This window comes from Octopus bimaculoides, chromosome 13 (assembly GCF_001194135.2).
Source record: "Octopus bimaculoides isolate UCB-OBI-ISO-001 chromosome 13, ASM119413v2, whole genome shotgun sequence".
Lineage (NCBI taxonomy): Eukaryota > Metazoa > Mollusca > Cephalopoda > Octopoda > Octopodidae > Octopus > Octopus bimaculoides.
The window spans coordinates 1,422,299-1,432,831 of record NC_068993.1 but is presented as its reverse complement, the minus strand read 5'-3'; the positions used below and the strand labels follow the sequence as shown (position 1 = coordinate 1,432,831).

The following is a 10,533-nucleotide window of genomic DNA, read 5'->3' as shown; positions in this document are numbered from 1 at the left end:
ATTTGGTTGCTATTTCTAGCAAGTTGAGAAACCAAGTAGAGGTTTCTTTGTTAGTTTAAGGAACAGGGTTTTTTTCTTTCTTTTTTTTACCTAAGATTGTTATTAAAATCTTTATCTGAATCTTGGATTTCTGAACACAATTCTGTTGTTCCACAAATATGGCAACACGAATAATGTAAGGCGACAACAAATATGACAAATAAAACTATGACCATATTGGTGTGAATTTATTTACCAAAAATAGTTTGGAAATTGTGTTTATTGCTATATTCTATGTTTTATTGGAATAAAGAAATAATTTTGAAAGAGTTCTTAATTCCTCAGGAATTTGATGTTCTTTTTTTTTTTTTTTTTGTAATTCTTAAATATTTCAGAAGAACTTCATCTCCTGAAACAATATGGTTTGGAATTTATTACTATGACAACCAATGGTGTGATTCTTCATCGAGTTGTGGAGAAGTTAAAAGAAGCTGGCTTAGATTCCCTGAATGTCAGTCTTGATAGTTTAATGCCACACAAGTTTGCTTTCATTACCAGAAGGAATTGTTTAGATAGAGTCTTAGAGAATATAAAGGGTGCTTTGGCAGCAGGATTTTCTCCATTAAAGGTAAGGAAAATGTCAATGCAGAATATTTGAAATTTTTTCTTGCAAATTTAAAAAACGTTTATGGCTTAGTAATAGAAGGAATGACCATTTTAGTGATGGGGGCTCCTAGGCTGGCAGAGCAATTTAATTCCAGTATTTGTGACAGAGTAGATTCTGTTAGACAGATAGTGGCATTAAACTGGGCCAAAGATTTGGTTTGCCACCAAAGAATAGGTACAAGCCATGTGATAAGCTTCAGCATAGTTTCCTCCTATTATAGTTCACTTGCAAGGCTTATCTCACCATGAGCTTATGATAACATGCACATAGTCAAACTGTTTCACACACTAGAATTGAACCTGGTGCCATATGATTGCAAAAGAACTCACGTAGCCATGCTTAAATTCATTATCACTTTGATTCCTCTACAAACTGTTAATTTATTAAAATAGTTCAGAGGGAAGGTTCTGTAGACACAGTGCTAGCAAACATGGAATCGGTGAAATTCATAGAGTTGTTAGTTACCTTATTTACATTTGACGGATATTTGTCATCATCAAGACACACATTCATACACTGAGCTTCTGCACAGTTTCCATCTGCCAAATGGCACTGACAAGGCGATGGTCAACCCTAGGCCACAATAGAAGACGCATAGTGGGATTGAACCAAGAACCATGTTATTGGCTGTACCCGATTTGATTTTCTGTTCTGAATCTTTGTAGATCAATTGTGTTGTTATGAAGAACCTCAATGATGATGAAATCTGTGATTTTGTGCAGTTAACAGAGAAAATGGTGAGTTTATTTTCATTTGTGTTTATAATGATGATGATGGCAGTAATGATAATGAATGTTATAACAGTGGTGCTGATGATGATATTTTCTCAGAATTCTATCTACATTCACTCTTGTTACGATGCCTCTGTTGAAATCTGCTGTTCTTTCAATTACTTTTGAAAATAATGGATAGCTTGCCAAATTAACTGTCATTAACATGAAATTTTAATGTAGTTTAATTTAAATCACTTTAGAATAAGTACCAGTTACGCACTGGGGTCAATGTAATCGACTTAATCCTTCCGCCAAATTTGAGGCCTTGTGCTTCCAGTAGAAACGATTATTATCATTAAGGCAGTGAGCTGGCAGACTCGTTAGCACGCTGGATGGAGTGCTTAGCGGTATTTCACCCGTCACTGTTCTGAGTTCAAATTCCACCAAGGTCAACTTTGCCTTTTATCCCTTTCAGGGTTGAGACTGGCCCCCTCCTACAAAATTTCAGGCCTTGTGCCTATAGTAGAAAGGATTATTATTGCAATTAGCTGGCAGAGTCGTTAGCACACTGGACAAAGGCATTTCTTCTAGCTTTATGTTCCTAGTTCAAATTCCACTGAGGTAGACTTTGTCTTTCATCCTTCTGAGGTCAATAAAATAAGGACCAGTTGAGCTCTGGGGTCAATATAATCTATTTCTTCCTCCCCTAAAAGTTGCTGGTTCTGTGTCAAAAATTATCAAGAATTATTATTATTAAGGTGTCATGAAGGCAGCGAGCTGGCAGAATCATTAACACACCTGGCAGCATTTTATCCGTCTTTACGTTCTGAGTTCAAATTCTGTCAAGGTCCTCTTTGCCTTTCATCCTTTCGGGGTTGATAAAATAAACATCAATTGAACATTGTGGCCAATGTAATCAACTTAACCCACCCACCCACTCCACCCAAATTGCTGGCCTTGTGCCAAAACTTGAAACCATTATTAGGATGTCATGCTGGCAGCAATTCTTCTGGCATGATGGACGAAATACTTAGCGGCATTGTGTCTTGCCCCCTCCCCTCCAACTTTTAAGCCTTGAATTATTATCGAAAAATCATTGTTTATCCTTTCAGAATATAGATGTACGATTTATAGAATACATGCCTTTTCAAGACAACAAATGGAATTTGAAGAAAATGGTTCCTTACAAAGACATGTTGGAAATTATTAAAAGAAAATGGCCAAACATATCAAAACTTAAAGATAAACCTAATGATACATCAAAGGTATGTAGAAAACATATTCCTGGATTTTGATGTCTTTTACTATCTGGAGAATTTGGTTCTGAGTTGATGTTGGTATTTTTGTAAAAGTTTACCATATTTTATATTAGAATTGGTGAACAATGGTTCCAGGTTTTCAATAGACTGATCATTGGTTCACTATTTATGATGGTGTGATTGGGGAATTTCTGTAACTCAGTGCAGACCAAACATTTCCAGGAACTTACTTAAAAAGCAACAGTTTTTCAGTTTCTCATTGATGTTCCATCAATATAGATCCTTGAAATACATGTACGCACGCACACACACCTGTGCACACATGCGACCCTAATAACTAGGCCAGGTTTGATACCTGGACTTGATGGTGCATTTTATCCTTGAGCATGGTAATTCATTTCTTATTACTCCAGTCTACTCAACTAACAATGGGTACCAACCAAGTTGCTGGTACAGCTCTGTTCCTCCTGCAAAATTTTGGATTTTCTGCTGGCTCAAAGAACAGCCAAAAAGATGTCTTCTCTTGACTCCACAGGCACCTAAAACAATTAGCAAAAGCATGGAACCATACTTGGGAGAGACACACATGGATTATACACACATACACAATGGGCTTCCACATAGTTTCCCTCCACTAGACCCCCTTTGTAACCACATAGTCATGTTGGCATCCATGTCTTTATTGTTTATTTTATTTAAAATTTTTAGAGATAATTTTACTGGTTTTACATTAAAAATTAGTTCACTTTTTATTGCCTGCTTATATACTTTATTGTAAGTAGTTGTAGTATGTTCACAACTTATTGAACTTTTAAATTTATTCTATTATTTAAAAAAAAAAAACTAGTAAAATATTGAGACTATTGTTTTCTGTTTTTTTAAAGGCATTCAAAGTTCCTGGATTTGAAGGTCAAATAGGTTTTATTACTTCCATGTCAAACCATTTCTGTGGTTCCTGTAATCGTTTAAGACTTACGGCCAATGGAAACCTCAAGGTATCAACTTTATTTCTTTTATTCCTTTTGCTACTTTCTGTCGTCGGCCATGCTGGGGCATCATTTTGAAGGGTTTTAGTCCTGCATTCCTATTTGTCGAATGGCTAGTTTGTCTATTGAATTACGTCGCCTAAGAGTTACCTCCCCTGAAAAAGTAAATCTCGCAACAAAACGTTCTTTTCTATATTTAGGGACTTTGAGGAATATAAAATGACTGTCACTTGCCATCCTAGCAATATTATGCGAGAACGTCTGGCCATGAGGAAATGTTACTTTGCTTGGAAGCAAGGAATGGTCTCTGATGGCTAATAAAACCAGTGAGAAACTGTGAATAACTAAAATGTCACCTGTTGCATGAAGGGCTGCTATAGAACCACTTTCTAGATTGCTGGGAAACCAAAGATAAGAGGGAATGCCACAGATGGTAATTTGACCGAAAAATAAACAGATGTCTGCACAAGATGCAAATGAGGTCTGGATGGTATGAAGAGGATTGTAAAAGTGACATCTGAATCTCTCTGAGTTAATTGGGTGATGTTTTTGCATGAAATCATCGTTTAACGTTTGCTTTCCATGCTAGCATGGGTTGGACGATTTGACTGAGGACTGGTGAAACCGGATGGCAACACCAGACTCCCCTTCCTAACGCCAACCACTTAGAGAGTGTAGTGGGTGCTTTTACGTGTCACCCGCACGAAGGCCAGTCGGGCGCTACTAGCAACGGCCACAAAATATCTTAAAATAAAAATTGTTGTTAATCTATTTCTAACATTCAGGTTTGTCTTTTTGGAAATGAAGAAATATCTTTGAAAGATATGATTCGAGAAAATGCTTCTGGGCAAGAAATCCTGAAGCATATAGAATTTGCTGTGAAACGGAAGCATAAACAACATGCTGGTGAGTATTTTAGCTCCGTTTGCTCAGATTGGTTAAGACTTCTCTCACATTTATCCTAAGACTGAACTGTTGCTTTGAATTATTAGGCGGTTATTTGACGCGCTGGGTCTGTATTCCACTTTAAATAAGTTCTGATTATGTTCAGGAAGGATACATCAAACTGTTTTCTCTCAACAGGTGTTCATAGTATAAAGAACATGAAAAACCGCCCTATGGTTCTAATTGGTGGTTGAGTGATACTCAATTTATATTAAAGGTAAATTTTTTTTTGTTTTATATTTGTTTACATGCACACAGACACACTCACACTGCCCTTTATATACTTGCAGATACCAATTTAAGAATAGTTCTAAAATCATTTTTTTTGTAAAACAGTTTATTATTTTTATTAAAATTGAAACAAGCTATGGAATCTTTAGGAAATTTACAAATTGGTCATAATATCACAGTTCCTTGTGATCTTGATCTCGAAGCCAAACTACTGGTTGGCATGAAGTCTCGGATACTGCAATTTCTTTGCTTCTTCCGACTACACAGAACATAGAGGCTGAAGCTGACTGAAACCAGAGTCATTAGCACCAATAATCCTAGAATTGAGTAGACAATTGTCAGGTCCATCTCTGAAATGAGACACAAAAATTGAGATTTCATCTGAAGAGATTAAATGGTATGTTTGGATTATCACAGACTAGAATCGGGTTTGGTAAATGAAGACAGTTCTAACAAATGCAAAGTTCAGAGAGCTCAGACCCCTGCTGGCAACAAAGGGCCTCTCTCTCAGAGTGGAAGACAAATTATTGGATGCCTGTGTGCGAACAGCCATGCTACATAGCAGTGAAACATGGGCTATGATAGCTGAGGACATGCATAAGCTTGAAAGAAATGATGCCAGTGTGTATGTTTGTCAGAGTGTAAGCATCTTGAGAGAAAAGTTGGGCACAAGAGGAATCAGATGTGGTGTGCAAGAGAGACGACTGCACTGGTAGGATCATGTGATGTGTATGGACGAGGACAGCTGTGTGAAGAAGTGCCAAATTCACAGGATGAAACCCGAGTCCATCACTTTGATTCTGAGACTAAAGTCCAGTTGAAGCAATGGAAGCATGATAGCTCACCACCTCCAAAGAAGGCTTGTGTCCAACCCTCAGCAGGCAAGGTGGTGCTCAGTCTTTTGGGACAAACCATTCTTTTAGTCAGTGGAATGAGTTTATTTTTACCTCCAGTACTTACCTCATCTCTTTCAATTGCTCAGTTTACTTGACATCTCTCGTCACAAATGACGTGTGTGTGTGTGTCATCCTTTGTTAATATTTCAAATCTTTCTTAGATTCCCATCGTATATCCAAATGACTTTCATTTGTGAGGGGAAGGTGAATAATATATTAAACTGTAACTAAGGGCTAGAGAGGAAGAGGGCCAGCAATAGTATTGTTTATGAGGAGGTGGGTGGGGAGTGGGTTTGGCTGAGAAACTGTCTGCAGTGAGTCAGGAAAGGTTAAGTGGGTTTAATGGAGACTAAATTTAGTAAAAAAAACAATGAAACACTAGAAACATTGAAGTTCTTGTGAAACTGTTAAGTGGTATCAACTTCTGACTCATGACTATACCTTGTTGTTGTTGTTACCATTGCTGGTGGAATTGGTAGCATGCCGGCCAAAATGCTTCCCAGCATTTCACCTGTCTTTACATTTTGAGTTCAAATTCCACCGCGGTCAACTTTACCTTTCATCCTCCTGGGGCATAAAATAGGAGCCAGTTGAGCACTGGGGGGGTCAACATAATTGACTTCCCTTTACCCCTGAAAATGCTGGCCTTGTGCCAAAATTTGAAACCATTTTTAGGAGATGGAAATGTGATGCCAGGAATGATATGATACTTGGTTAAATAAGTTTTGTCTCTCCAGGTTTTGAGTTCAAATCCTGCTGGAGTTGTCAATATTAAATGTGGAATAATTCACTCCTCACAACAAATCTACTCTGTAGAATTTTTATGAATTAACTTTCACAGACCAATTCTTTAGGTTCCTGCTGTGGTTGCCTTTGATACCAGTAACATTTACAATTGATGGATATTTGTTCTCATCTTGTTAACACAACGTTTCGGCTGATATATCCTCCAGCCTTCATTGGGGAAATTTCGAACCCCCAATGAAGGCTGGAGGATATATCAGCCGAAACGTTGTGTTAACAAGATGAGGACAAATATCCATCAATTGTAAATAATGTACATAATTCCTCATCTCTTAAATTGTCTTTACCTCCACCAAGAACCTAATAGAAATAAAATATTGTAAGAGATATCTAGAATGGTATTTTAGAATTTTGACATTTCACCACCTTTCTAATTTTTTTACATAGAAAGTCTCTTTTTCTTGTTTTTAATCCTCATTTATTTTATATTCTTAGGTAATTTAACAGATTTAATAAGTCTATCAAGAAGATTCTTTGCAGAAAAGCTCCTATGGAGATTGACATGAATTCTTTGTAATTAAAATATAGTTTTACACAAATATTACCTGATTTTTATTTTTTAATTAAAAAAAAAAAAATTGTTACATTTTTACCAGTTTTGTTTTAATTTTTTAATTATATTTTGTTTTTACTATTGAAACTAAAGCTTTTGCTTGAGAGACTAAAGCCTAAAGACAATTCTTGGTGACTTACACAAGCTGTATTCTTTGAGAAGAATTCTCACAAACAGTTTCCTGTTCCTCTCTCCCACTTTTAGAAGAGTTATGACATCAAACCCTATGAATTCAGAGAACAGTGACCTGTGCCTCTTCATGGTTGCTGGGTCAATGAGTTAGCAGATGTTATCTCAGCCTTGGACCGTTAGCCAACACACTAAACATATAATTCCAGTTTTATATAATCAGTATTAGAGAGATAATCATGACTAAATATCTCTGCTAATTAAAGCTAAACTATATTATCTTTTACTTGTTTCAGTCATTAAGACTGGGGCTTTGAAGAATTTTTAGTTAAATGAATTGACATCAGGACTTTCTTTTTAAGCCCGATACTTATTCTATCAGTTTCTTTTGCCAAACCACTAAGTTATGGGGACATAAATTAACCAACACTGGAGTGGTGGGGAACAGAGACCCCCCCCACACAATTTCCGTTCACGAAATCACTTGCTCAAGGTACTATGCAGTGGTACCTTGTGTTTGGAAGGCAAGCTTCTTACCACATAGCCAAATCTGTGCCTATAACCATGAGGATATTTTGTTTTTGGGAATAAAATGCTTTCTTTCAATTAACTCTTAAAACGAGCAAGAATTTGGAAGGATTTAGCAACAGTAATTAGCTACTTCATTATTAAAATGAAGCTTAGAATATTTAAATATTCTCTGAAATTATGGGGTAACGATTTAGATATAAACTTTTCCATTAATGACAGGTTTTATAGTCATGGAATCATGGTCTGTGCCAGGTGGATTAGCAGTAAAAGTTTTTAGAGAAAACCTGCTGTTTTTATGATTTAAAATTTATAAACAGCTGTGAAACATTAAATGTCTGAAATATCTGATTGATTATTTCTAAGGATCAATATTTGACACAGGCAGGTGCAGCCTTGTAATTGAGAAGCTTACTTCCTAAATGTAATTTTAAGTTCAATCCTGTTGCTTGGCACCTTGGACAAATGTCTTTTACTTCAATTCAATAGATGAAAACTGAAAGAAGGCCATATTATATAGGTAACCTCTAACCGCTCATCAACTGGTGCAAAGCCACCCCCCTTCACTACTACTCCATGGTGCAGCTCTCCTATCAAACCATCCAACCAGGAAGATGAACATTAAATGGTGATGGTCAGATATAAGTGTCACTGTCATACAGGCAATTAGGTTCTTTTCCAGCCTTTCATGGAAAACCTGTTTGGCCAAAGGGGAAGTATTAGCTTACTTAGTGACAGGAGAGGCATCCAGTCTGTAGGAAACCAGCCTCAAGGGATTCTGTTTGACCAATGCAAGCATGGAAAAGTTTACATTAAAACAATGACTGGAATGAGCTTTTTGAACTGGAAGTTGTGACATTGTTATTGTTCTTAGGTAATTTAGCAAAATATGGCATCACTGGGGAACCAATATCAGACCCTTTGCTTTTGGTCTGCTTTTAAAAAGACCTCCTCTTCCTCCTCCCGACATACCTTGTTTCAATAGAATTACTAAATTTCAAAATAATAACAAAAAGATCCACCCCCATGCATTTCTATAATACCTGTCATTTAATTGCAAGGGCAGCATATGTAGTTGATTATATCGACCATAGTGTATGACTGGTACTTATTGAGTAATATGGGAGATTCTACAGAGTCAGTCATCCTCCTAGAAATAGCCAATTCTCCCTCAGACCTCACCATCTTAATGTAATCCCAGATTTCCTATTCATAAGAAAAAGAGGTGGTCATGGTTGGATCATAGGCCTTCTACTTAATCAGTGTTGATCTTAGGCTAAACAACAGCAGATATTTTCATCATCTCACATCCATTTTCTATGCTAGCATGGGTTGGACGGTTTGAGCTGGCCACACTCCAATTGTCTGTTGTGGCATGGTTTCTATGACTGGATGCTCTTCCTAATGCCAACCACTTTACAGAGTGTGCTGGGTGCCTCTGGCATGGGTGCATTTACGTGTCACCGGCACCTGTAAAGAACAAGCCTGTATGTGTGGAAGACAGCGATTTTACTTAGCTCGACACATCAAGTAAACGGTTCCAGGTTCAGTCCTACTGTGTGGCACCTCGGGCCAACCAAAGCCTTGTAAGTGGATTTGGTACACGGAAACTGAAAGAAGCCCGTCGTATATATGTATGTGTATTTATATGTTTGTGTGTCTGTGTTTGTCCCCCCCAACATCACTTGACAACTGATGTGCTTACATCCCCGTAACTTAGTGGTTTGGAAAAAGGGACCAATAGAATAAGTACTAAGCTTACAAAGAATAAGTCCTGGGGGTCAATTTCCTCGACAAAAGTTGGTGCTCCAGCATGGCCACAGTCAAATGACTGAAATAATACGGGTACAGTAAATCACCCCATTTCCTGGTCCCTTGTCGTTTCCTCAGTGAGGTCCAGCATTCGGAGATTCCTTTTCACCACTTCATCAATGGAGCATGAAGTGTAGAGACTCTGGGACACTAGGCCCCAGGTGCACTGAGGCAGAACAGAAGATTGAACTGACAGCCGTTAGAGCATGAAACAGTAAACAACACTGATGAGCAAACAAAGAGCCCTCTATCTCAACCGGGGCCCAGACGACCCTTGGGGGTTCACATATCTGGAAATAGAGGTGACTTGAATGTGGACCCTAAAAACAGAAACAATTCCTATTCTAGTAGGCGTATTAGGTATAATATAAAAATAGCAGGACTAACAAGGATATATAACATACAGAAAATAGCACCACTAGGCACCGCACACGTCCTACACTTTCAATACAGTGAAAATAAGAGCACCACAACAAACCCACGGCACACACAGCTGTACTCGGTAGTGCAGTGAAAAGCACGTGATAAAAAATAAGACTACTCAATAATAATAACATAGAAGATGGTCACGACTGGAATATCTTTGACAATATATCTATCTGATACATCAAAACTGACGAAGAGGCTAACGATCCAATGTGGTCGCTTGACCTGCTAAAGATAATAGTCAAATCTGGGGCTAATGAAGTTTCGCACCTCTCCTTGAAAAACGCATTTTTTGGAAAAAAAATTTCGGATTCCTACGTTTTAGATGTCGGAGATTACGAATATGCAAAAAAAGAAAAAAAAAATTATTTCACCCACACTAATTAAAATTTTGAATTTTGTTTACTTTAAAGAGGTCGTAGCGAATTGACGAACATATACAAATCGAAATTAAATACAAGCAAAGACATTAATGTGAAAAGAATGTGTGTTTTACTTGTATTTGCCTTAAATAATCGTAAATATAATATTTTTTTTCGGATTCCTACGTTTTAGACGTCGGAGATTACGAATATGCAAAAAAGAAAAAAAATTACCCCCTCCCA

The 10,533-nt window shown here is 37.3% G+C and overlaps 2 protein-coding genes across 2 annotated transcripts in view; one reads left to right on the top strand and one right to left on the bottom strand.

The window, feature by feature from the left end:
- The window catches only part of LOC106868074 (molybdenum cofactor biosynthesis protein 1), a gene marked incomplete at its 5' end in the record, with an annotated part of 8,596 nt that extends 1,575 nt beyond the window's left edge, over positions 1 to 7,021 (top strand). The window contains 7 exons of the mRNA XM_052972563.1: positions 371 to 607; positions 1,312 to 1,383; positions 2,472 to 2,624; positions 3,503 to 3,613; positions 4,390 to 4,510; positions 4,688 to 4,766; positions 6,916 to 7,021. Coding sequence (XP_052828523.1) covers positions 371 to 607; positions 1,312 to 1,383; positions 2,472 to 2,624; positions 3,503 to 3,613; positions 4,390 to 4,510; positions 4,688 to 4,743 — 750 coding nt within the window. The remainder of the gene's footprint in view (positions 1 to 370; positions 608 to 1,311; positions 1,384 to 2,471; positions 2,625 to 3,502; positions 3,614 to 4,389; positions 4,511 to 4,687; positions 4,767 to 6,915) is intronic.
- Positions 4,872 to 10,533, bottom strand: part of LOC106868067 (tetratricopeptide repeat protein 4) — a 27,402-nt gene continuing 21,740 nt past the window's right edge. Inside the window, exon 12 of the mRNA XM_014913181.2 lies at positions 4,872 to 5,130. Coding sequence (XP_014768667.1) covers positions 5,040 to 5,130 — 91 coding nt within the window. The 3' untranslated portion in view covers positions 4,872 to 5,039. The remainder of the gene's footprint in view (positions 5,131 to 10,533) is intronic.